The sequence below is a fragment of the Symphalangus syndactylus genome, chromosome X (genome assembly GCF_028878055.3).
Source record: "Symphalangus syndactylus isolate Jambi chromosome X, NHGRI_mSymSyn1-v2.1_pri, whole genome shotgun sequence".
NCBI classification, from domain to species: Eukaryota; Metazoa; Chordata; class Mammalia; order Primates; family Hylobatidae; genus Symphalangus; species Symphalangus syndactylus.
The window spans coordinates 67219768-67243787 of NC_072447.2; the positions used below are offsets into that span (position 1 = coordinate 67219768).

The 24020-nt window shown below is 42.4% G+C and overlaps 2 protein-coding genes across 4 annotated transcripts in view; one reads left to right on the forward strand and one right to left on the reverse strand.

Moving 5' to 3' along the window:
• The window catches only part of FAM120C (family with sequence similarity 120 member C), a 109046-nt gene that overhangs the window by 57660 nt on the left and 27366 nt on the right, over positions 1-24020 (reverse strand). For 2 of the 3 annotated variants that reach the window (XM_055269113.2, XM_055269115.2), the window contains exons 4-9: positions 21714-21842; positions 6340-6439; positions 5373-5449; positions 4664-4944; positions 3606-3879; positions 2503-2674 (exon numbers count right to left, since the gene is read on the reverse strand). In XM_055269113.2, coding sequence (XP_055125088.1) covers positions 2503-2674; positions 3606-3879; positions 4664-4944; positions 5373-5449; positions 6340-6439; positions 21714-21842 — 1033 coding nt within the window. The remainder of the gene's footprint in view (positions 1-2502; positions 2675-3605; positions 3880-4663; positions 4945-5372; positions 5450-6339; positions 6440-21713; positions 21843-24020) is intronic. The other variant, XM_055269114.2, reaches the window with a different exon arrangement.
• LOC129476334 (large ribosomal subunit protein eL37-like) lies at positions 11542-17824 on the forward strand. Its single transcript, XM_055269166.1, has 2 exons — positions 11542-11599; positions 17517-17824. Exons 1-2 carry the CDS (start codon positions 11542-11544, stop codon positions 17822-17824), a joined length of 366 nt encoding a protein of 121 aa, XP_055125141.1.

Genomic DNA, 24020 nt, shown 5'->3' on the forward strand with positions numbered 1-24020 from the left:
AGTACAGAGATTATTATTTAAAAATCTTTGTGTTGTTAGGTTGTTCCTTTCTGGTCCTTTGGCCAGAGAAAGTAGGTTTTGTGGTGGGCTTATAATGGTCTGCAGCTGTTGACATTTATGGGCTGCCAGTTTGTCTTACACCCAGTCTGGGATATGTGAGGCAAAAAGAAAATTCAGGGAACTCACCACTGCACCACTGTGTCATTCCTTGGGCCCCAAGATTTCTACTTTCTAGAGTGTCTTGTGCTTGTTTTATGGATAATGTCCTGGGCTTTGAGTTGTACTTAGCATGAGGACTAAGGAAAAATACATCTGATCTACTCTATTTTCCCAGAAACAGAGAAATGTTCTTTTGAACACACTAATTTGACTATGGCACTGTGTAGCTTAAAATACTTCAATGTCTCCAACTACCTACAGGTTCAAATCCCAAAACAAAAAATTCACGGGAGAGAGACTGTTAGATGCACCTCTATGTTCCCAAAGCCCAGTATGGTTCTTTCTTTTTGTGTGTGAGACAGGGTCTCCTCTGTCACCCAGGCTGGAGTGCAGTGGCACGATCACAACTCACTGCAGCCTCAACCTCCCAGGGTCAAGCAATCTTTCCACCTCAGGCCCACAAGTAGCTGGGACTAGAGGCACATGCCACCATGCCCAGCTACTTTTTTTTTTTCTGAAGACGGAGTTTTGCTCTTGTTGCCCAGGCTGGAGTGCAATGGCATGATCTCAGCTCACCGCAACCTCCGCCTCCTGAGTTCAAGCGATTCTCCTGCCTCAGTCTCCCAAGTAGCTAGGATTACAGGCATGCGCCGCCATGCCTGGCTAATTTTGTATTTTTGGTAGAAACAGGGTTTCTCCATGTTGGTCAGGCTGGTCTCGAACTCCCAACCTCAGGTGATCCGCCCGCCTCAGCCTCCCAAAGTGCTGGGATTACAGGCATGAGCCACTGCACCTGGCCTGTTTTTTTTTTTTTTTGAGACGGAGTCTGACTCTGTCGCCCAGGCTGGAGTGCAGTGGCACAATCTCGGCTCACAGCAAGCTCCGCCTCCCGGTTTCATGCCATTCTCCCGAGTAGCTGGGACTACAGGCACCTGCCACTGTGCCCGGCTAATTGTTTTTGTATTTTTTAGTAGAGACGGGGTTTCACCGGGTTAGCCAGGATGGTCTCGATCTCCTGACCTCGTGATCCGCCTGCCTCGGCCTCCCAAAGTGCTGGGATTACAGGCATGAGCCACTGCGCCCGGCCTTTTTTTTTTTTTTTTTTTTTTTTTTGAGACAGGGTCTCACTCTGTCACCCAGGCTGGAGTACAGTAACATGATCGGGGCTCACTGCAGCCTTGACCTCCCAGACTCAATCAATTCTCCCATCTCAGCCCCCCAAGTAGCTGGGACTACACGTGTACACAACCACGCTTAATTTTTTCAATTTTTAGTAGAGGCGGCGTTTCTCCATGTTGCCCAGGGTGGTGTTGAACTCCTGGACTCAAGTGATCCATCCACCTTGGCCCCACAAAGTACTGGGATTACAGGCATGAGGCACAGTGCCCAGCATTTTTTCTAGTGATGGAGTCTTGCCATGTTGCCCAGGCTGGTCTTGAATTCCTGAGCTTAAGTGATCCGCCTGCCTTGGCCTCCCAAAGTGCTGGGATTACAGGTATGAGCTGCCATGCCTGGTCCAGCATGGTTCTTTTTTTTTTTTTTTTTTGAGACGGAGTCTCGCTCTGTCGCCCAGGCTGGAGTGCAGTGGTGTGATCTCGGCTCACTGCAAGCTCCGTCTCCTGGGTTCATGCCATTCTCCTGCCTCAGCCTCCCAAGTAGCTGGGACTACAGGCGCCTGCCATCACGCCCGGCTAATTTTTTGTACATTTAGTAGAGATGGGGTTTCACCATGTTAGCCAGAATGGTCTCGATCTCCTGACCTCGTGATCCACCCGCCTCAGCCTCCCAAAGTGCTGGGATTACAGGCGTGAGCCACCACGCCCGGCTCAGCATGGTTCTTATAAGTAGTAGTCACTCTAAATGCTTGATAATTGCAGAATTGGGGCTTAAGTTAATGTATTCCCAGTACCAGTATGCATTTTGTTGAATGTTGCATTTTCTTTTTTTTTTTTTTTTTTTTTTTGAGACGGAGTCTCGCTCTGTCGCCCAGGCTGGAGTGCAGTGGCGCAGTCTCGGCTCACTGCAAGCTCCGCCTCCCGGGTTCACGCCATTCTCCTGCCTCAGCCTCTCCGAGTAGCTGGGACTACAGGCGCCCGCCACCACACCCGGCTAATTTTTTGTATTTTTAGTAGAGACGGGGTTTCACCGCGGTCTCGATCTCCTGACCTCGTGATCCACCCGCCTCGGCCTCCCAAAGTGCTGGGATTACAAGCGTGAGCCACCGCGCCCGGCTGCATTTTCTTAAAGACTACTCCATAGCCAAAGGTACCCAATGTGCCTGCACAGACACATCTGCTCTGTGTCAAGTGCTGAGAGAATTGTCATAGCTAGAACTACACTTACCTTCCACAGGCAGCCGCCGTCGCATGGCCAAGCGTTCCATTTTCCTCTGTGTCTCTGCCAGACTAAAAAGAACTCCATATACATATTGACGAGCTGAGCGGAATAAGAGAGCAGCTGGAGGCAGCTCCATGTTACACTCATCCTCAATACATACGGGGATCTTAATTTCACCCTAACAAGAGAATGTTCCAGGGAAAAGGAAAAAATGAGTTACCTCAAGGTTTAGAACTGAGCTGAGAAGAACCAATAATAAACTGTAGCCTCTGTGGCCTACTAAATTTTTTATTTGTATTTAGACAGAGTTTCATATTAAAAAGAAGCTGTAACAAGCTTAGCTGATTGCAGCCAACTTATAAGCTATTATTTCATTTTTAAAGTCTCAACGGCCAGGCGTGGTGGCTCATGCCTGTAATCCCAGCACTTTGAGAGGCTGAGGCAGGTGGATCACCTGAGGTCAGGAGTTCGAGGCCAGGTGAAACCCCGTTTCTACTAAAAATACAAAAGTTAGCCAGGTGTGGTGGCGGGTGCCTGTAGTCCCAGCTACTCAGGAGGCTGAGGCCGGAGAATTGCTTGAACCTGGGAGGCAGAGGCGTGCAGTGAGCGCCACTGCACTCCAGCTTCGGCAACAGAGCGAGACTCTGTCTCAAAAGATAAAACAAAATAAAATAAAATAAAGTCTCAACAATGACTATAGCTAATGAATGGGGAAAGTCCACCTTAGGCATTTTGCTGGAGGATGGATATGTATAAGACCGGAGGAGGGGAACTTCCAGCTTTGCAGAAGTAGAAAAAGAAATAAGGAAAAGGGCATAAAGCCTCTTAGACTGTGTCCATCCCTAGAACCAGACCAACTTGGTGCATTATCTACTTCAAAATCTCACAATTACACTTCTCTTCTAGGGGCCTCATTTACCACACAGTCCCAACTCCTGCTAGTCTGGCCTCACTTAAGGCCTTAGTATGATGAGGGGCCCACCGCATGTGGCCTTCTTTTTCTAACTTCATATACCAGTGATCAGAATGTTCTCTGGTAACTTACAGTCCTAGGAAGTAGGAAGTATAGTGTTAAGAGCAGGGAGGTAGGTGCTGATGTGCTGCCTCACCTTAGTGAGGACGTGGTAGATATATGGGTACATAAGACCCCTCCGGTGTCTGTGTTCAGCAACTCTCAAGACTTCCGGAGCTACTGGAGGTAAGGGTGGAATGGTGATATCCATGTGGTTCCTCGTAGACATAGACAGCAGAGATGGGATGTGGGGCTCACCATCACCTAGGCTCGCTTCTGAAACTCCAGTATCAACAGGCTGTGCCCAGGACCCTCTGTCACGATTGGGATTTCCCCACTCAGGCTGGTGCTGAAATGCTTCTGTGATATGACTAAAAAATGTAGAAAGACAGTGTCAAACAGAAAAGGGAGACTGATAAAGATATTCCTACTTAAGATGCCTGTTCTGGACCCAAGGGGTCTCACAAACCCTTTGGAGGCCAGGACACTTGGTTAGCACTGGACTGGTACCTTTCCTCTCAATGGCCATTACTGACTTCCTGGCTTCTTTCACCTGACACCAACCAAAGTGATCAAAAGTCATGGGAATCACTCTGGACCCTTTATACCTTGTAAGAGGCCATGTTTAGAGTTTGCTTATGTTTTAAGAAAATAATCACAATTACAACCTCAAAGCAGCTCTGTTTCCCAGGAATAATCTGCTTAGAGGAATAATCTGCGAACAAATGAGCTAGCCCAAATCCCACTGTTTTAATCCTCAGAACCCTGTCTTAGTTACTAAGCAATAAAATTGCTTACTCAACGATTCCACTATTTCCACTCTACAAATGCTTTTCTTTTTTTGACATTTAATCTACCCTCCTCACAAATTAAGAAATGACAGCCACAATACCCATACCAAGGCTTCATTAACCAGCTACTATGCTGCCTTTTACTTCAGTGGCCTGGGTGTTTGAAAATTACCATCTGCACAGGGCCAAATAAGCATGAAGTGGGCAAGCATAGAAAACGTTTTCTTACTTTGCTTTCCTAAGAGCAAAACACCACGGAGGAAACCCAGGAATTACACTTTCCCACACCCTCCACCCATTTAACAAGCAAAATAATACAGATGCCTCAGAAATGTATTTCCTTAGGTGTCACAGAGATACTTACTCAGAGCTAGCTCCATTTGGCTCATCACCATCAGAGGAAGAGGAGTGGGAAGAGTCTGGTCCCAAAGGAGGTGAGGCTTTAGAAGGCAGGTAATTGGGAAACTGGGATGCAGAAGAGTCATAGGAGACAGCCCAATTGGCAAAGGGGCTGTTCTGCAGCATGGGATCCTCAGAAAAAGCATGGGATTCCCCCAAAGCATGGGAGGAGAAGAGAAGAGATGAGTTGGGTCCCACTGGGAATGGTGGTGGATATTTCACTTTCTGGGGCACTTGATGAGAAAACTAAACGATAAAACAGACAGAAAAGCTATTTAACATTTTATAAGGCTCCAAGATGGCTCCCTCAGAAGTTGTGACACAGTGGATGATGCCAGTAGTGGAGATTGTTGAGATACAAAGTACCTACTGAGAATAATGAGAAATGATTCTAACAGTGATGTATGAACAGAATCCTCCACAGACAGGACAATGAACAGTTGAAGTCTCCTAGAACTATTCTCTGATATTAGCTAATCTATTTTCATAATGCCTAGTGGTTACTGATTTGGATGCTTTTTTTGCATAGTCTTCCAGCCTTAAGTTGAGAAGGTAATGTAGTATATATAGCCTTGACAATCTAATAATACTGAATCACCCTAACTCCTCAGATTATAAAAATCAGGAAGCAACCTGAGTCTAATGCTATCTCAGGCTTCTTAAAGGATGCTTACCATTGGCTTTCCAGCAGAAATGGTGCCCACTTGATTTCGTGGAAGGGGAGGATTTCCAAGCCTATTATTCCGAAAACCTGAAGCCAAGAGAAAGAGCTATACTTCAGTCAATCCTAATAATTTTACCATGTTATATTCTGCTCACCCCATATCACCTGAAAAAGTGTTATTAATAAATAAGTTACAATTTATTGAACAGCTACTATGTGCCATGCTGGGAACCTTACATAAATTATTTCATCTGGTAAGAATCTTATAAAGTAGGTATCATGAGCCACATTTCATATAAATGTGACTTGCCAAGGTTCACTTGCTGGTAATTAGCAGAAGTGGAATTCCAACTCAGGCCAGACCCCAAAGACAGGGATATTTTACATACACCAGGCCAGAATGGGGGTTGGCATCAGAAGAAGCCCAAGCTAAGGAAATGGCATTGCACCCCATCTGTAAATTTGAGAAAGCAGGGCCCTTCTTTTTTTTTTTTTTTTTTTTGAGGTGGAATTTCACTCTTGTTGCCCAGGCTGGAGTGCAATGGCACGATCTTGGCTCACTGCAACCTCCGCCTCCCAGGTTCAAGCGATTCTCCTGCCTCAGCCTCCCGAGTAGCTGGGATTACAGGCGCCTGCCACCATGCCCAGCTAATTTTTTGTATTTTTCATAGAGACGGAGTTTCACCATGTTGGCCAGGCTGGTCATGAACTCCTGACCTCAGGTGATCCGCCTGCCTCAGCTTCCCAAAGTGCTGGGATTACAGGCGTGAGCCACTGCGCCTGGCCAGGGTCCTTCTTATGTTATGTCTCTTATGACACAGAAATCAAAAGGAGAAAGCCTACCAAACAGGGATGAGGAATGACTTGTAGGAGGATACAACACGAATGAGTGATTCAACTCTGGCCCTGGAGTTCCTGAGGGACCAACTCAGTTTCCCCTATGAACAGAGCAGCTTAGGGTCAGATGGAAGCCTTACCTAGAAAGGACGTACCCACTGGCAGCGAAGAGAGTTTGGTTGTGACTGAATAGTACTCAACTGCTTTCTTGAATCGCTCTATTTTATCTTCTGTCCTGGACTGGATGTTGGAACATCAGATTTTCAGAAGAAAAAACAACATGAGAGTGTTTTTTTAATGCAGTTCATAATTTGGGAATCAAAATAATTATCAGAAATCAAATATTTAAAGAAACCTAAGACAACAAATTTTCGCTTTGCAGAAAAGATTAGGCAGGGAGAAAGCATTATGAAAAATCAAATGTGGAATACTTAAAGCTTACTTATATTTTGCGCTATTCTAAAATGATTACACGATCATTACAAAAAAATACAATGGGATAAGGGGGAAAAAATCACATAGCACCACCATCCAAATATATTTTGGTGTCTTTCCAAAATAATTGGTGTCTTTCCTTACAGTATGTTTTAATTTTATTATTTTATTATTACTATTATTATTATTATTATTATTATTATTGAGACAGAGTCTCGCTCTGTTACCCAGGCTATAGTTCAGTGGTGCAATCTTGGCTTACTGCAACCTCCACCTCCCAGGTTCAAGCGATTCTCCTGCCTCACTCTCCCGAGTAGCTGGGATTACAGGTGTGTGCCACCACGCCCAGCTAACTTTTGTATTTTTAGTAGAGACAGGGTTTCACTATGATGGCCAGGCTGGTCTCGAACTCCTGATCTCAGGTGATCCATCTGCCTCGGCCTCCCAAAGTGCTAGGATTACAGGTGTAAGCCACGGTGCCCAGCCAATTTTTTTTTATTTTTGCTCAGGCTGGTTTCAAACTCCTGGCCTCAAACAATCCTCCCGCCTCGGCTTCCCAAAGTGCTGGGATAATAGGCATGAACCACTGTGCCTGGCTTACAGTATTATTTTATATAATTTTGTTGATGTATAGCTGGTCTATTTTAATATATATATTTTTCTATAGTTGACAGTATGCTTTATGTACAATTTTGTATCCTGCTTTTATTATAATAATCTAAGTAATTTTGAATGGCTGCATATTTTGTCATTATGAATGTGTCATAAATTATGTAACCTCTTCCCTAATAAACAACACTTAGGTAATTTTTCACATTTGGCTTTTATAAGTTATACAGCAAAGAGTATATATTGTCTATATAAATTTTTTCTGGATTTCAGATTATGCTCTTAGGAAAATATCCTAAAAATGAAATTATTGGTTCAAAAGGTATGAACCTTAAAACCAAAGGCACTTAAACATATATAAAACCACAATATGACACCACTACATATCCACCAAAATGGCTAAAGTAAAAGACTATCAATATCAAGCACTGGCAAGGATATGAAGTAACTGAACTCCAGTACATTGATGGTGGGAGTGTACATTGGTACAGTTTGGAAAACAATTTGGCAGTTTCTTATAAAATTAAATTACACTTACCATATGATACAGCAATCCTACTTCTTCTAGGAGGATGCAGTTAAATACTACCCAAGAGAAATGGGTACATATATCCACCAAAAGACATGAACAAGAATGTTAACAACTACTTTATTCATAATAGCCCCAAACTGGAAACAACTCAAATATATATCAATGGAAGAATAAATAAATTGTGGTATATTCATACAATGGATTACTATACAGTAATAAAAAAGAACGAAGTATTGATATACACGATAATATGTGTAAGTCTCAAAGATATTATACTGAGTGAAGAAGGGAGACACAAAAGAGTACACATAAACTGGGCCTGCTGGCTCACACCTGTAATCCCAGCACTTTGGGAGGCTGAGGCAGGCAGATCACTTCTGCCCAGGAATTCAGACCAGCCTGAGTAACATGACAAAACCCCGTCTCTGCAAAAAATACAAAAATTAGCTGGGTGTGGTGGCATGTGCCTGTAGTCCCAGGCACTTGGGAGGCTGAGGTGGGAGGATCGCTTGAGCCTGGGAGGTCAAGGCTGCAGTGAGCCGAAATTGTGCCACTGCACTCCAGCCTGGGCAACAGAGTGAGACCCTGTCTCAAAAAAAAAAAAAGAGTACACATAAAGTTCAAGTAAAGGAGGGCCGGGTGCAGTGGCTCATACCTGTAATCTCAGCACTTTGGGAGGCCAAGGTGGGGCTCACCTGAGGCCAGGAGTTTGAGACCAGCCTGGCCAACATGATAAAACCCTGTCTCTACTAAAAATATAAAAATTAGCCGGGCATGGTGGCGCACGCCTGTAGTCCCAGCTACTCGGGAGGCTGAGGCAAAAGAATCGCTTGAACCCAGGAGGTTGCAGTGAGCCGAGATCATGCCACTGCACTCCAGCCTAGGCGACAAAGCAAGACTGTCTCAACAAACAAACAAAAAGTTCAGGTAAAGGCAAAACTAATCTGTGGCAACAGAAGTAAAAACTAATGTTTATCTCTGTAGGGAAAGGGCTAAGAAGGGGCTTTTTCATTTATCAAGCCTTTTCCAAAGTTATTTAAAAGTCTCCTTGAATATAATTGTAAGACCATCATAATATTTCATTGTATGGAATGGAAGATATTAAAGTCATTTTCAGTTTCGAATTATAATATATAGGCATATTTTTATGTAGGTCTTCTGGGTTATTTCATAGGGCAAATTTTTAGAAGTGTAGTTACCAGGTCAAAGGGTGTGATTGTTTTCACAAACTCTTGACACATAATACTAAATCTCTTTCCAAAACAGATGTCTCAAGTTATACTACCATCATGAATGTACGAGTGTCCCACCATACAGCCCTAGTGTTGAGTATTCTCTACAAATAAAAAACTGTAAAACATGTATAATGTTATCTCTCATAGACTGTGATTCTTTTTGCTTTTATTTATTTATTTATTTATTTACTTATTTATTTATGAGATGGAGTCTCGCTCTGTGCCCAGGCTGGAGTGCAGTGGCACAATCTCGGCTCACTGAAACCTCCTGGGTTCAAGTGATTCTCCTGCCTCAGCCCCCAGAGTAGATGGGACTACAGGCACCCACCACGATGCCCAGCTAATTTTTTTTGTATTTTTAGTACAGATGGCGTTTCACTGTGTTAGCCAGGATGGTCTCGATCTCCTGACATCGTGATCCGTCTGTCTCGGCCTCCCAAAGTTCTGGAATTACAGGCATGAGCCACCTCGCCTGGCCCCTGCTTTTATTTTTAAATTTATTTATTTATTTATATTTTTGAGACAGACAGGGTCTCCTCTGTTGCCCAGGCTGGAGTACAGTGGTGTGATGATAGCTCACTGCAGCCTTGAACTCCTGGGCTCAAGTGATCTTCTCACCTCAGCCTCCTGAGTAGCTAGACTACAGGTGTGTACCACCACACCTGGCTAGATAGTGATTGTAAACACTCCAGGATCTATACAGCATTCTAGGCCTCTTTATTTGCAGCATGCATGGACATAAACACAAAAGTTGAGGTCTTCAGGTCCTCTAGCCTAACTTAAAAACAAAATGGCTCTCCTTTTTCCAAAAAGCTGAATTTTATATAACTATTTGAAAGATGGGTTCCCGGCCGGGCATGGTGACTCATACCCATATTCCCAGCACTCTGGGAGGCCGAGGCGGGCGGATCACTTGAGGTAAGGAGTTCGAGACTAGCCCTGGCCAACATGGTGAAATCTCGTCTCTATTAAAAATAAAAAAAATTAGCCAGGTGTGGTGGCATGCACCTATAATCTCAGCTACTCGGGAAGCTGAGGCAGGAGAATTGCATGAACCCAGGAGGCAGAGGTTGCAGTGAGCTGAGATTGCACCATTGCACTCCAGCCTGGGTGACAGAGAGAGACTCTGTCTCAAAAAAAAAAAAAAAAAAAAAAAAGAAAAAGAAAAAAGAAAAGAAAAGGAAAGAAATAATAGCTGGGCACGGTGGCTCACGCCTGTAATCCCAGCACTTTGGGAAGCTGAGGTGGGTGGATCACCTGAGGTCAGGAGTTCGAGACCAGCCTGGCAAACATGGTGATACCCCATCTTTACTAAAAATCCAAAAAAGTAGCCGGGCATGGTGGCGGACACCTGTAATCCCAGCTACTCAGGAGGCTGAGGCAGGAGAATCACTTGAACCAGGGAGGCAGAGGTTGCAGTGAGCTGAAATCATACCACTGCACTCCAGCCTGGGCAACAAGAGTAAAACTCCATCTCAAAGAAAAAAAAAAAAAGAAAAAGAAAAAAAGAAAGAAAGAATAGCTGGCCAGGCGCAGTGCCTCACTCCTATAATCCCAGCACTTTGGGAGGCCGAGGCAGGCGGATCACTTAAGACCAGCCTGGCCAACAAGGTGAAACCCTATCTCTAACAAAAATACAAAAATTAGCCAGGCGTGGTGGCAGGTGCCTGTAGTCCCAGCTACTTGGGAGGCTGAGGCAGGAGAATCCCTTGAACCCGAGAGGCAGGGGTTGCAGTGAGCCAAGACTGTGTCACTGCACTCCAGCTTGGGTGACAGAGTGAGACTGTCTCAAAAAAAAAAAAAAAAAAAAAAAAAGGAAAAGAAATAATAGCTAAAAACTCCCCAAATTTAGTGAATGACAAACAGAGATGCAAGAAGCTCTAAACAGGATAAATTCAAAGAAATCCATGCCAAACACATCACTGGCAAATTCTACCAAGCAATTAAAGAAGAAATAACACCAATTCTACAAAATCTCTTCCAATAACAGAAGAGGAAAGAACTCTTGCCAACTCATTTCATTTATTATCATTGCCTTGATAATAAAGGACAGCACAAAAAAATTATAGATCAATATCCCTCATGAAAATAAATGCAAAAATACTCAATGAAATACCAGCAATTCAAATCCAGCAATACAAAAAGGGACTAATATACTACAATCACATCCTGGGAATATAAGGATGGTTGAATATTCAAAAATCAATCTAAAATATTAATGGACTAAAGAAGAAATACAACATGATCCTATCAATATATGTGGAAAAATGCAATTGCCAAAATACAAACACCCAGGAAACTAGGAATAGAAGATAACTTCCTCAACCTGATAATGTACACAAAAACTACAGCTAATATCCTATTTAATGAAGACTGAATGCTTTCTCTAAAGATCAGGAACAAGATAAGAATATATATTCTTAGCATTTGTATTCGTATCATTTGGAAATCCTAGACAGTGCAGTATAGTCAAGAAGAAAAAGGCATACAGATGGGAAAATAAAATAAAACGGTCATCATCCATAGACAATATGATCACCTACACAGAAAATCCCAAGAAATCTACCAAAAAACTCCTAGAAGTAATAAGTGAGTTTAGAAGAGTCACAGAATACAAGGGCAACATTTAAAAATCAATCGCATTTCTATATATTAGCAATGAACAATCAGAAATTTAAAAAAACAAAATATCCTTTATAATAGGTGTCTCAAATATGAAATACTTAAGTATAAATATTTTTTATATGTACAGAAGTTGTATGCTAAAAACTATAAAACTTTTAGCTGCCGGGCGCGGTGGCTCAAGCCGGTAATCCCAGCACTTTGGGAGGCCGAGGCGGGCGGATCACGAGGTCAGGAGATCGATCGAGACCATCCTGGCTAACACGGTGAAACCCCGTCTCTACTAAAAATACAAAAAATTAGCCGGGTGTGTTGGCGGGCGCCTGTAGTCCCAGCTACTCGGGAGGCTGAGGCAGGAGAATGGCGTGAACCCGGGAGCTGGAGCTTGCAGTGAGCCGAGATCGCGCCACTGCACTCCAGCCTGGGCAACAGAGTGAGACTCCGTCTCAAAAAAAAAAAAAAAAAAAAAACTTTTAGCTGATGAAAAAAATCAAAGAAGACCTAAATAAATAGGCAAATAATATTCATGGATTCAAAGGCTCACCAAATTCATCTATATATTTAATGCAATTCCAATAAAAATTGCAGCAGGATTTCTGTTTTGTAGATGTATAGGCAAGATTATTCTAAAATTTATATGGAAAGGGTGGAGGTTCCAAGATGGCCAAATAGGAACAGCTCCAGTCTACAGCTCCCAGTGTGAGCGACACAAAAGACAGGTGATTTTTGCATTTCCAACTGAGGTAGTGGGTTCATCTCACTGGGGCTTGTCGGACAGTGGGTGCAGCCCACGGAGCAGGGTGGGGCATTGCCTCACCCGGGAAGCGCAAGGGGTCGGGGAATTCCCTTTCCTAGCCAAGGGAAGGCCATAACAGACGGTACCTGGAAAATCGGGACACTCCCACCCTAATACTGCACTTTTCCAACGGTCTTAGCAAATGGCACACCAGGAGATTATATCCCACACCTGGCTCGGAGGGTCCTACGCCCACGGAGCCTTGCCCACGGAGCCTCACTCACTGCTAGCACAGCAGTCTGAGATCGAACTGCAAGGCGGCAGTGAGGCTGGGGGAGGGGCGTCCACTACTGCTGAGGCTTGAATAGGTAAACAAAGTCGCCCAGAAGCTGGAACTGGGTGGAGCCCACCATAGCTCAAGGAGGCCTGCCTGCCTCTGTAGACTCCACCTCTGGGGGCAGGGCATAGCTGAACAAAAGGCAGCAGAAACTTCTGCAGACTTAAACGGCCCTGTCTGACAGCTTTGAAGAGAGCAGTGGTTCCCCCAGCACAGAGTTTGAGATCTGAGAATGGACAGACTGCCTCCTCAAGTGGGTCCCTGATCCCCGAGTAGCCTAACTGGGAGACACCTCCCAGTAGGGGCCGACAGACACCTCATACAGCCGGGTGCCCCTCTGAGACAAAGCTTCCAGAGGAAGGATCAGGCAGCAACATTTGCCGTTCTGCAATATTTGCTGTTCTGCAGGCTCTGCTGGTGATACCCAGGTAAAAAGGTTCTGGAGTGGACCTCCAGCAAACTCCAACAGACCTGCAGCTGTGGGTCCTGACTGTTAGAAGGAAAACTAACAAACAGAAAGGACATCCATACCAAAACCCCATCTGTACATCACCACCATCAAAGACCAAAGGTAGATAAAACCACAAAGATGGGGAGAAACCAGAGCAGAAAAGATGAAAATTCTGTGTAGGGGGAAATTTATAGCACTAAATGCCCACAAGAGAAAGCAGGAAAGATCTAAAATTGACGCCCTAACATCACAAATAAAAGAAATAGAGAAGCAAGAGCAAACACATTCAAAAGCTAGCAGAAGGCAAGAAATAACTAAGATCAGAGCAGAACTGAAGGACATAGAGACACAAAAAAGCCTTCAAAAAAATCAATGAATCCAGGAGCTGGTTTTTTGAAAAGATCAACAAAATTGACAGATGGCTAGCAAGACTAATAAAGAAGAAAAGAGAGAAGAATCAAAGAGACGCAATAAAAAATGATAAAGGGGATATCACCACTGATCCCACAGAAATGCAAACTACCATCAGAGAATACTATAAACACCTCTACGCAAATCAACTAGAAAATCTAGAAGAAATGGATAAATTCCTGGACACATACACCCTCCCAAGACTAAACCAGGAAGAAGTTGAATCCCTGAATAGACCAGTAACAGGCTCTGAAATTGAGGCAATAATTAATAGCCTACCAACCAAAAAATGTCCAGGACCAGACGGATTCACAGCCGAATTCTACCAGAGGTACAAGGAGGAGCTGGTACCATTCCTTCTGAAACTATTCCAATCAATAGAAAAAGAAGGAATCCTCCCTAACTCATTTTGTGAGGCCAGCATCATCCTGATACCAAAACCTGGCAGAGACACAACAAAAAAAGAATTTTAGACCAATATCCCTGATGAACATCGATGCAAAAATCCTCAATAAAATACTGGCAAACAGAATCCAGCAGCACATCAAAAAGCTTATCCACCATGATCAAGCTGGCTTCATCCCTGGGATGCAAGGCTGGTTCAACATACGCAAATCAATAAATGCAATCCATCATATAAACAGAACCAAAGACAAAAGCCACATGATTATCTCAATAGATGCAGAAAAGGCCTTTGACAAAATTCAACAGCCCTTCATGCTAAAAACTCTCAATAAACTAGGTATTCATGGGACGTTATCTCCAAATAATAAGAGCTATTTATGACAAACCCACAGCCAATATCATACTGAATGGGCAAAAACTGGAAGCATTCCCGTTGAAAACTGGCACAAGACAGGGATGCCCTCTCTCACCACTCCTATTCAACATAGTGTTGGAAGTTCTGGCCAAGGCAATCAGGCAGGAGAAAGAAATAAAAGGTATTCAATTAGGAAAAGAGGGAGTCAAATTGTCCCTGTTTGCAGATGACATGATTGTATATTTAGAAAACCCCATCGTCTCAGCTCAAAATCTCCTTTAGCTGATAAGCAACTTCAGCAAAGTCCCAGGATACAAAATCAATGTGCAAAAATCACATGCATTCCTATACACCAATAACAGACAAACAGAGAGCCAAATCATGAGTGAACTCCCATTCACAATTGCTTCAAAGAGAATAAAATACCTAGGAATCCAATTTACAAGGGACGTGAAGGACCTCTTCAAGAACTACAAACCACTGCTCAACAAAATAAAAGAGGACACAAACAAATGGAAGAACATTCCATGCTCATGGATAGGAAGAATCAATATTGTGAAAATGGCCATACTGCCCAAGGTAATTTATAGATTTAATGCCATCCCCATCAAGCTACCAATGACTTTCTTCACAGAACTGGAAAAAACTACTTTAAATTTCATATGGAATCAAAAAAGAGCCTGCATTGCCAAGACAATCCTAAGCCAAAAGATCAAAGATGGAGGCATCATGCTACCTGACTTCAAACTATACTACAAGGCTACAGTAACCAAAACTGCATGGTACTGGTACCAAAACAAAGATATAGACCAATGGAACAGAACAGAGCCCTCAGAATTAATACCACACATCTACAACCATCTGATCTTTGACAAACCTGACAAAAACAAGAAATGAGGAAAGGATTCCCTATTTAATAAATGGTGCTTGGAAAACTGACTAGCCATATGTAGAAAGCTGAAACGGGATCCCTTCCTTACACCTTATACAAAACTTAATTCAAGATGGATTAAACACTTAAATGTTAGACCGAAAACCATAAAAACCCTAGAAGAAAACCTAGGCAATACCATTCAGGACATAGGCATGGGCAAGGACTTCATGACTAAAACACCAAAAGCAATGGCAACAAAAGCCAAAATTGACAAATGGGATCTAATTAAACTAAAGAGCTTCTGCACAGCAAAAGAAACTATCATCAGAGTGAACAGGCAACCTACAGAATAGGAGAAAATTTTTGCAATCTACCCATCTGACAAAGGGCTAATATCCAGAGTCTACAAAGAATTTAAATTTACAAGAAAAAAATCAAACAACCCCATCAAAAAGTGGGTGAAGGATATGAACAGACACTTCTCAAAAGAAGACATTTATGCAGACAAGAGACACGTGAAAAAATGCTCATCATCACTGGCCATCAGAGAAATGCAAATGAAAACCACAATGAGATACCATCTCATACCAGTTAGAATGGCAATCATTAAAAAGTCAGGAAACAACAAGTGCTGGAGAGGATGTGGAGAAATAGGAACACTTTTACACTGTTGGTGGGACTGTAAACTACTTCAACCATTGTGGAAAACAGTGTGGTGACTTCTCAAGGATCTAGAACTGGAAATACCATTTGACCTAGCCATCCCATTCCTGGGTATATACCCAAAGGATTATAAATCATGCTGCCATAAGGACACATGCACATGTATGTTTATTGTGGCACTATTCACAATAGCAAAGACTTGGAACCAACCCAAATGTCCATCAATGACAGACTGGATTAAGAAAATGTGGCACATACACACCATGGAATACTATGCAGCCATAAAAAGGATGAGTTCATGTCCTTTGTAGGGACATGGATGAAGCTGGAAACCATCATTCTCAGCAAACTATCGCAAGGACAGAAAACCATACACCACATGTTCTCACTCATAGGTGGGAATTGAATAATGAGAACACTTGGACACAAGGTGGGGAACATCACACACCGGGGCCTGTTGTGGGGTGGGGGGAGTGGGGAGGGATAGCGTTAGGGGATATACCTAATGTAAATGACGAGTTAACGGGTGCAGCACACCAACATGGCACATGTATACATATGCAACAAACCTGCACGTTGTGCACATGTACCCTAGAACTTAAAGTATAATAAAAATAAATAAATTAATTAAATTAAATAAAAAAATAAAATTTATACGGAAAGACAAAGGAACAAATATAGATAACACTGAAAAATAATAAAAGTTGGCTGGGTGCAGTGGCTCATGCCTGTAATCCCAGTATTTTGTAGGCCAAAACAGGAGGATTGCTTGAGCCCAGGAATTTGAGACCAGCCTGGGTAACATAGCAGGACCTCATCTCTACAAAAAATTTAAAAATTAGCCAGGCATGGTGGCACACACCTGTAGTTCCAGCTACTTGGGAGGCTGAAGCAGCAGGATCACTTGAGCCCAGGAGGCTGAAGCTGCAGTGAGCCATGTTTGTGCCACTGTACTCCGGCCTGGGCAACAGAGTGAAACTCTGTTTCTAAATGAATGAATGAATGAATGAATGAATGTGGTGGAATCACTAACCAATTTTAAGACTTATTATAAAGCTACAGTAATCAAGATAGTGTATTACTGGTAAAAGGATAGAAACATAGATCAACTGAACAGAACAGGTTCCAGAAATAGACCCACACAAACATGGCCAATTTATTGTTAACAAAAGTGCAAAGGCAATTCAATGGGGAAAAGATAGTCTTTTCAAACTGTGCTGAAACAATTTGACATCCATATAAAAAACACAACCTCTCATACTTTATACAGAAATGAACTAAATATGGATGATTTGTTCTAAAATGTGAAGTGCAGAACTATGTAATTAAAAAAGAAAAGCAGGCCGGGCGTGGTGGCTCATTCCTGTAATCCTAGCACTTTGGGAGGCCGAGGCGGACGGATCACCTGAGGTCAGGAGTTCGAGACCAGCCTGGCCAACAGGGTGAAACCCCCGTCTCTACTAAAAATACAAAAGATCAGCCAGGTGTGGGGGCGCATGCCTGTAATCCCAGCTACTCAGGAGGCTGAGGCACGATAATTGCTTGAAGCAAGGACGTGGAGGTTTCAGTGAGCTAAGATAGTGTCACTGCACTCCAGCCTGGGTGACAGAGTGAGACCCCATCTCAAATAAATAAATAAATAAGAAAAACAGAAAGTAGAAGTGAGGTGACGAAGGGAACGTCATCATTTGGAAAGCCTCACATTAAGACGCACACACTGCACTGCTGCTACAGCTCTAATACCTGCCACTTTCAGAAGTCAATGTGTGGCAAATGTCGCTACCCTCCCAAGCATAAAATAAAGTATAACTGGAGTGCTAAGGCTAAAAGACGAAATACCACCGGGATCGGTGTTACTAGGTGCCTAAAAATTGTATACCATGAATTCAGGCATAGACTCTGTGAAGGAATAACACCTAAACCCAAAGGGGCAGCTGTAGCAGCATCCAGTTCCTTTTAAGAATTTCAGTGATTGGTCACACAGTAAATGTTTTGTTGCGTTTTCTTTTTTTGAGATGAAGTTTCACTCTTGTTGCCCAGGCTGGAGTACAATGGTGCAATCTCGGCTCACTGTAACCTCCGCCTCCCGGGTTCAAGCGAGTCTCCTGCCTCAGCCTCCCGAGTAGCTGGGATTACAGGCACGTGCCACCATGCCCAGCTAATTTTTTGTATTTTTAGTAGAGATGGGGTTTCACCATGCTGGCCAGGCTGGTCTCGAACTCCTGACCTTAAGGTGATCCACCCACCTCAGCCTCCCAAAGTGTGGGGATTACAGGTGTGAGCCACCACGTCTGGCCAATGTTCTGGTTTTTAAAAAATATTTTTAAAAAAGAGAACAGAAGAAAATTGTCATGCCTGCGGTTGGGCAAAGAGTTCTTAGACATCACACCAAAAGCATGACCCATAAAAGATAAAAGCTAACGAAAAATTTAAAACTTTGCTCTGAAAAGATGCTGTTAAAAGACAACTACAGACTAGGGGAAAATATTTGCAAACCAGGTATCTGTCAGAGCACTCATATGCATTATAAAGAACTCTCAAAACACCACAGTAAGTAAATGAACAAACCAATTTAAAAAAAATGGAAAAGACTGTTCATGAACAAACCATTTGCCAAAGAGGATATATGAATGAAGTATGCTCAAAACAAAAATGTTGGCCAGGTACGGTGGCTCACACCTGTAATCCCAGCACTTTGGGAGGCCAAGGTGAGCAGATGGCTTGAGCTCAGGAGTTTGAGACCAGCCCAGGCAACACAGCGAAACCCTGTCTCTACGAAAAGTACAAAAATTAGCCAGGCATGATGGTGTGAGCCTGTAGTCCGAGCTACTTGGGAGGCTGTGGTGGGAAGACTGCTCAAGCCCGGGAGGCGGAGGCTGCAGTGAGCAGAGATCATGCCACTACACACCAGCCTGGGCAATAAAGTGAGACTGTGTCTCAAAAAGAAAAAAATGTTCATCATTAGTCACTTGGGAAACGTAAATTAAAACTATGACGAGGTACCACTACGCACCTATTAGAACAGCTATAAAAAACACTGACAATCTGTTGTATAACATGGTGGCCACAGTTAATAACAACGTATTATATTTTTGGAAATTACTAAAAGAGTAGATTTTAAGTTTTCTCACCACAAAAAAATGAAAAGCATTTGAGGTAATATATATGTTAATTAGCTCGATTTAGCCATTCTATGATGTATACATATTTCAAAACATGTTGTACGCAATAAATATATATAATTTTCATTTGTCAATTAAAAAAATGGAAAAAAACCTGACAATACCAAACGCTGGTAAGGAATGGAACAGCTACTTTGGCAAGGTCTTATAAATTTAAACATACACTTACCACATGACCCTGAAACTCCACTTGTAGGTATTTACACCAGGGAAATAAAAACTTATGTTCATACAAAAAACCTGTACACAAATGTTTAGAGCAGCTCTATTCATAACACCATAAATCAAAATAAATCTAAATATTCTTTAAGGGGTGAATGGATAAACAAACTGGCATATCCATACAATGACTATTACTCAGCAATAAAAATGAATGAATTATTGATACAGGTAACACGCAGCAACTTAGAAGAATCTCAAAGGTATTATGTTGAATTAAAGAAGCTATTCTCAAAATATCACATACTGGGCCGGGCGTGGTAGCTCACGCCTGTAATCCCAGCACTTTGGGAGGCCAAGACAGGTGGATCATCTGAGGTCAGGAGTTCGAGACCAGCCTGGCCAATATGGTGAAACCCCCTCTCTACTAAAAATATAAAAAATTAGCCAGGCGTGGTGGTGGGCACCTGCAATTCCAGCTACTCTGGAGGCTGAGGCAGGAGAATCTCTTAAGCCAGGGAGGCGGAGGTTGTAGTGAGCCAAGATCACACCATTGCACTCCAGCCTAGGCAACAAGAGCGAGGCATTGTCTCAAAAAAAAAAAAAATCACATACTGTATGATTCATGTGATATTCTTTAGAAGATGTAACCATAGTAACAGAAAATGAACTGGTGGTTGCCAGGGGTTAAAAGTAGGTTTGGGTGTTATTACAAAGGGATAGCATGTTTTTTGGGGTAGTACAACTGTTCTGTATTCTTATTGTGATGATGGTCACATAAATTGATACATGTGTTAAAATTCACAAGTCAGCTTGACTGTATGTTAATTTTAAAAATAAGTGAGAAATCCAAATTGAAAATATAAATCAAATTGTTAAAAATAAAACTAACTTATTTTCATAATTTTTAGTTTCATTTTGTAGAATAAAATCCCAGTTGAGCTCTTTTTCCACTATTAACAATGAAATTTTCATTCTTGTTTTATGTGGTCTCACTTTAAGCAGTCTTTTTTCTTTGCCCATTATCTTCCATTGAGGAAGAACTCCTTTATGTTAAGGTACACAGATGCTCCTTGATTTATGATGGGGTTATGTCCCAATAAACCCATCACAAGTTGAAAATATAGGTCAACAATCCATTTAATACACCTAGCCTACTGAACATCATAGCTTAGCCTAGCCCACCTTAAATGTGCTCAGAATATCTTACGTTAGCATATAGCTCATCTAACACAGAGCCTATTTTATAATAAAGTATTGAATATCTCATGTAATGTACTGAATACTATACTGAAAGTGAAAAACAGAATGGGTATATGGGTACTCAAAGTGCAGTTTCTACTGAAAGCATATTGCTTTTGCACTATCGGAAAGCAGAAAAATGTTAAGTTGAACCAACATTAAGTCAGGGATCATGTGTACATTTTTAAAAATTTATTTTCAAATTTCTTTGGGGGAAAGACAAGGTCTTGCTATGTTGCTCAGGCTAGTCTCAAACTCCTAAGCTCAAGTAATCTTCCTGCCTTGGCCTCCCAAAGTGCTGGTATTTCAGGTGTGAGCCACCATGTGTACACTGAAACAAAAAAAGACTAGAAGGACATATGTCAGAGTGGTAACTATAGCAAGTTGTTTAAGAGTAATAAGATTTTATGTAATTCGTTTTCATTTTCTAAATTTTCTAGAACAGGCTTATATTACTTTACCGATTTTTTTTTTTTTTTTTTTTTTTGAGACGGGGTCTCACTCTTTCGCCCAGCCCGGAGTGCAGTGGCGCAATCTCGGCTCACTGCAAGCTCCGCCTCCCGGGTTCACGCCATTCTCCTGCCTCAGCCCCCCAAGTAGCTGGGACTACAGGCGCCCGCCACTGCGCCTGGCTAATTTTTTTTTTTGTATTTTTAGTAGAGACGGGGTTTCACCGTGTTAACCAGGATGGTCTCGATCTCTTGACCTCGTGATCCGCCCGCCTTGGCCTCCCAAAGTGCTGGGATTACAGGCGTGAGCCACCGCGCCTGACCCGATTTTTTTTTTTTAAGATGAAGTTTCACTCTGTCACCCAGGTTGGAGTGCAGCGGTGCAATCTCGGCTCACTGCAACCTCCGCCTCCCGGGTTCAATCAATTCTTCTGCCTCACCACACCCAGCTAATTTTTTGTATTTCTAGTAGAGATGGGATTTCATCATGTTGGCCAGGTTGGTCTTGAACTTCTGACCTCAAGTGATCCACCCACCTTGGCCTCCCAAAGTGCTGGGAGTACAGGTGTGAGCCACCGTGCCCAGACTAGAATGGGCTTATACTACTTTAATCATCAGTAGAAAAAAAGGTAAAGGACACTTTCAATCCAGGCTGTGTAATGTTTTTTAAGGGAAATTTTGGAGCTCTCGTTTGTAAGCATGGAGAAGACAAGCAGCTAGGAAAACTTAGGTGTCACAGAAAAGATCAGGGACCTGTTGGTGTTGCTGAAGAAGGTAAGAAAATTGAGGACTCTTAGGAAGGGGAATGCTAACTTACCTGAGACTGTTTGAAAACATCCTTCCCAACTACATCCAGGTTTGAGGGATCTTTGATGGAACTGACATACTCAGAAACAGCCTTGATCACCACGTCACAGGGAGGAAGAACCAGCTGATGAGCTCGAACCTAGAAAGGCAAGATAAACAAGGGACACTGACATCAAAGATGGATCATTAAGAAAAAGGGTGAAGTTGAGGGGAGATATGGAATTCAAATTCGGTAAATCCACAGAGAGACAGTTAAAATATTTTCTTTAAAAATAGTTTTGCCCCTTCATTCTCAGTACAGAACACTTGGAAAAGATGGAAAAGTATAAAGCAATAAAAACATATCATCCATCTTCCTGCAGAGATAACTACTGTGTATGACACTGTCACAATTAATCAGGCTTCCTTTCATGAGACATTTTGGCTTTTTTGCTAGTAAATGTAATATTATAATGAGTTGACATTTGGATTCTGATTTGAACTAATCACAAAAGGCCAGTTTAAGACAATCAGGAAAATCTGAAAATGGACTGGATATTAAGATGATACCAAGAAATTAGCATTAATTTTGTCAGGAGTAATAATGGCATTATGCTTATCTAAGAAAACGCCCAAGTATTTTAGAGATGTGTACTGAGGAATGTGAAAGGGATTTGCTTTAAAAAACATTAGCAACAACAAAAAAACCCAGAAAGTGTGGCAAAATACTGGTAACTGTTGGATCTGGAAGATGTTACAATGGTGATTTACTATATATTATTTTTCCTGTTTTTGTGATGCCTAAACATTTTTTTTTTTTTTTTTTGAGACAGAGTCTCATTCTGTCATCCAGGCTGGAGTGTAGTGGTACAATCTCGGCTCAATGCAACCTCTGCTTCCCGGGTTGAAGTGATTCTCCTGCCTCAGCCTCCCAAGTAGCTGGGATTATAGGCACGCACCACGACTGGATTTGCTCATAAAATATTCCCACTCTGACATTATACAAAATTTCCCTCATGGTGTCATCTATTATTATTATTATTTGTTTGAGACGGAGTCTTGCTCTGTCGCCCAGGCTGGAGTGCAGTGGTGCAGTAGGGATTGTCTAGAAAATAATTATGTGCATACATGTGCAGTTCCTGAGTTCAAGTAATTCTCCTGCCTCAGCCTCCCGAGCAGCTGGGATTACAGGCATCTGCCACCATGCCTGGCTAATTTTTGTATTTTTAGTAGAGACAGGGTTTCACCATGTTGGCCAGACTGGTCTTGAACTCCTGATCTCAAGTGATCCGCCTGCCACGGCCTCCCAAAGTGCTGCGATTACAGGCATGAGCCACTGCACCTGGCCCTTAAATTTTTAAAGAAAAAGTTTTTAATGCTTTCATAAACTATAGGTATGATGTCTTGCCCACTTTCCAATTATTTAATTACAAGCTTCCTCAAACTGTAATTACTGAGGCAGAGGGTATAAATTTCCTAAAGCCTTCTGAATTTTTATAAATTGTTTTGCCAAAAGGCTTTATTATTCATTCCTTAAATATTTACTGCCTACTATGTGCCAGGCACTGTCCTAGGCACCAGGGAAACAGCAGTGAACAAGACAGACAAAAATCTCTGCCCTCATGGGAGCTTAAATTCTAGTGTAGATGTGTTGGGATAGGGTGAGGGAAGTTAAACTAAATAAGTAAAATGTATAGTGTAGGCTGGGCGCGGTGGCCCATGCCAGTAGTCCCGGCACTTTGGGAGGCCGAGGCTGGCGGATCACCTGAGGTCAGGAGTTCGAGACCAGCCTGGCCAACATGGTGAAACCCCGTCTCTACTAAAAATACAAAAATTAACCGGGCTTGTACTAGATGTAGAGTACTAGATGTAGATAAGTGCTGTGGAGAGAAGAGCAGAGAAGAAGCTAGGGAATGCAAATATATATGTGCTAATTGTTTTCTAGACAATCCCTACTTCAGAAGTGTGTGCATATAATTTTTTATAGGGTGATCAGGAAAAGCCTCACTGAGAATGAAATTTTAGAAAACCTTCAGGAGTGAAGAAATAGCTATGAGAGGAAAAGTATTCCAAGTAGAGAGAATGATAAGTGCAAAGGTTCTAAGAGCAAAAGAAAGAAAGAGATCAGATATGAGAGGGGACCACAGTAAAGGGCTTTGTAGGCCATGGTAAGGATTGGGAGAGTGACATAAAGAGCCACTGGATAATTTTTTTTTTTTTTTGAGACGGAGTCTTGCTCTGCCGCCCAGGAGGAAGTACAGCGGCATGATCTCGACTCACTGCAACCTCTGCCTCCTGGGTTCAAACAATTCTCCTGCCTCAGCCTTCCGAGTAGCTA

Bases quoted from the DNA above. Each gene is read 5' to 3' on its own strand.
- LOC129476334 (XM_055269166.1), top strand. From the start codon at position 11,542: ATGATCACCTACACAGAAAATCCCAAGAAATCTACCAAAAAACTCCTA. The intron at 11,600-17,516 runs GTGAGTTTAGAA...TAAGAAAAACAG, and splicing joins AAAACTCCTAGAAGTAATAA to AAAGTAGAAGTGAGGTGACG.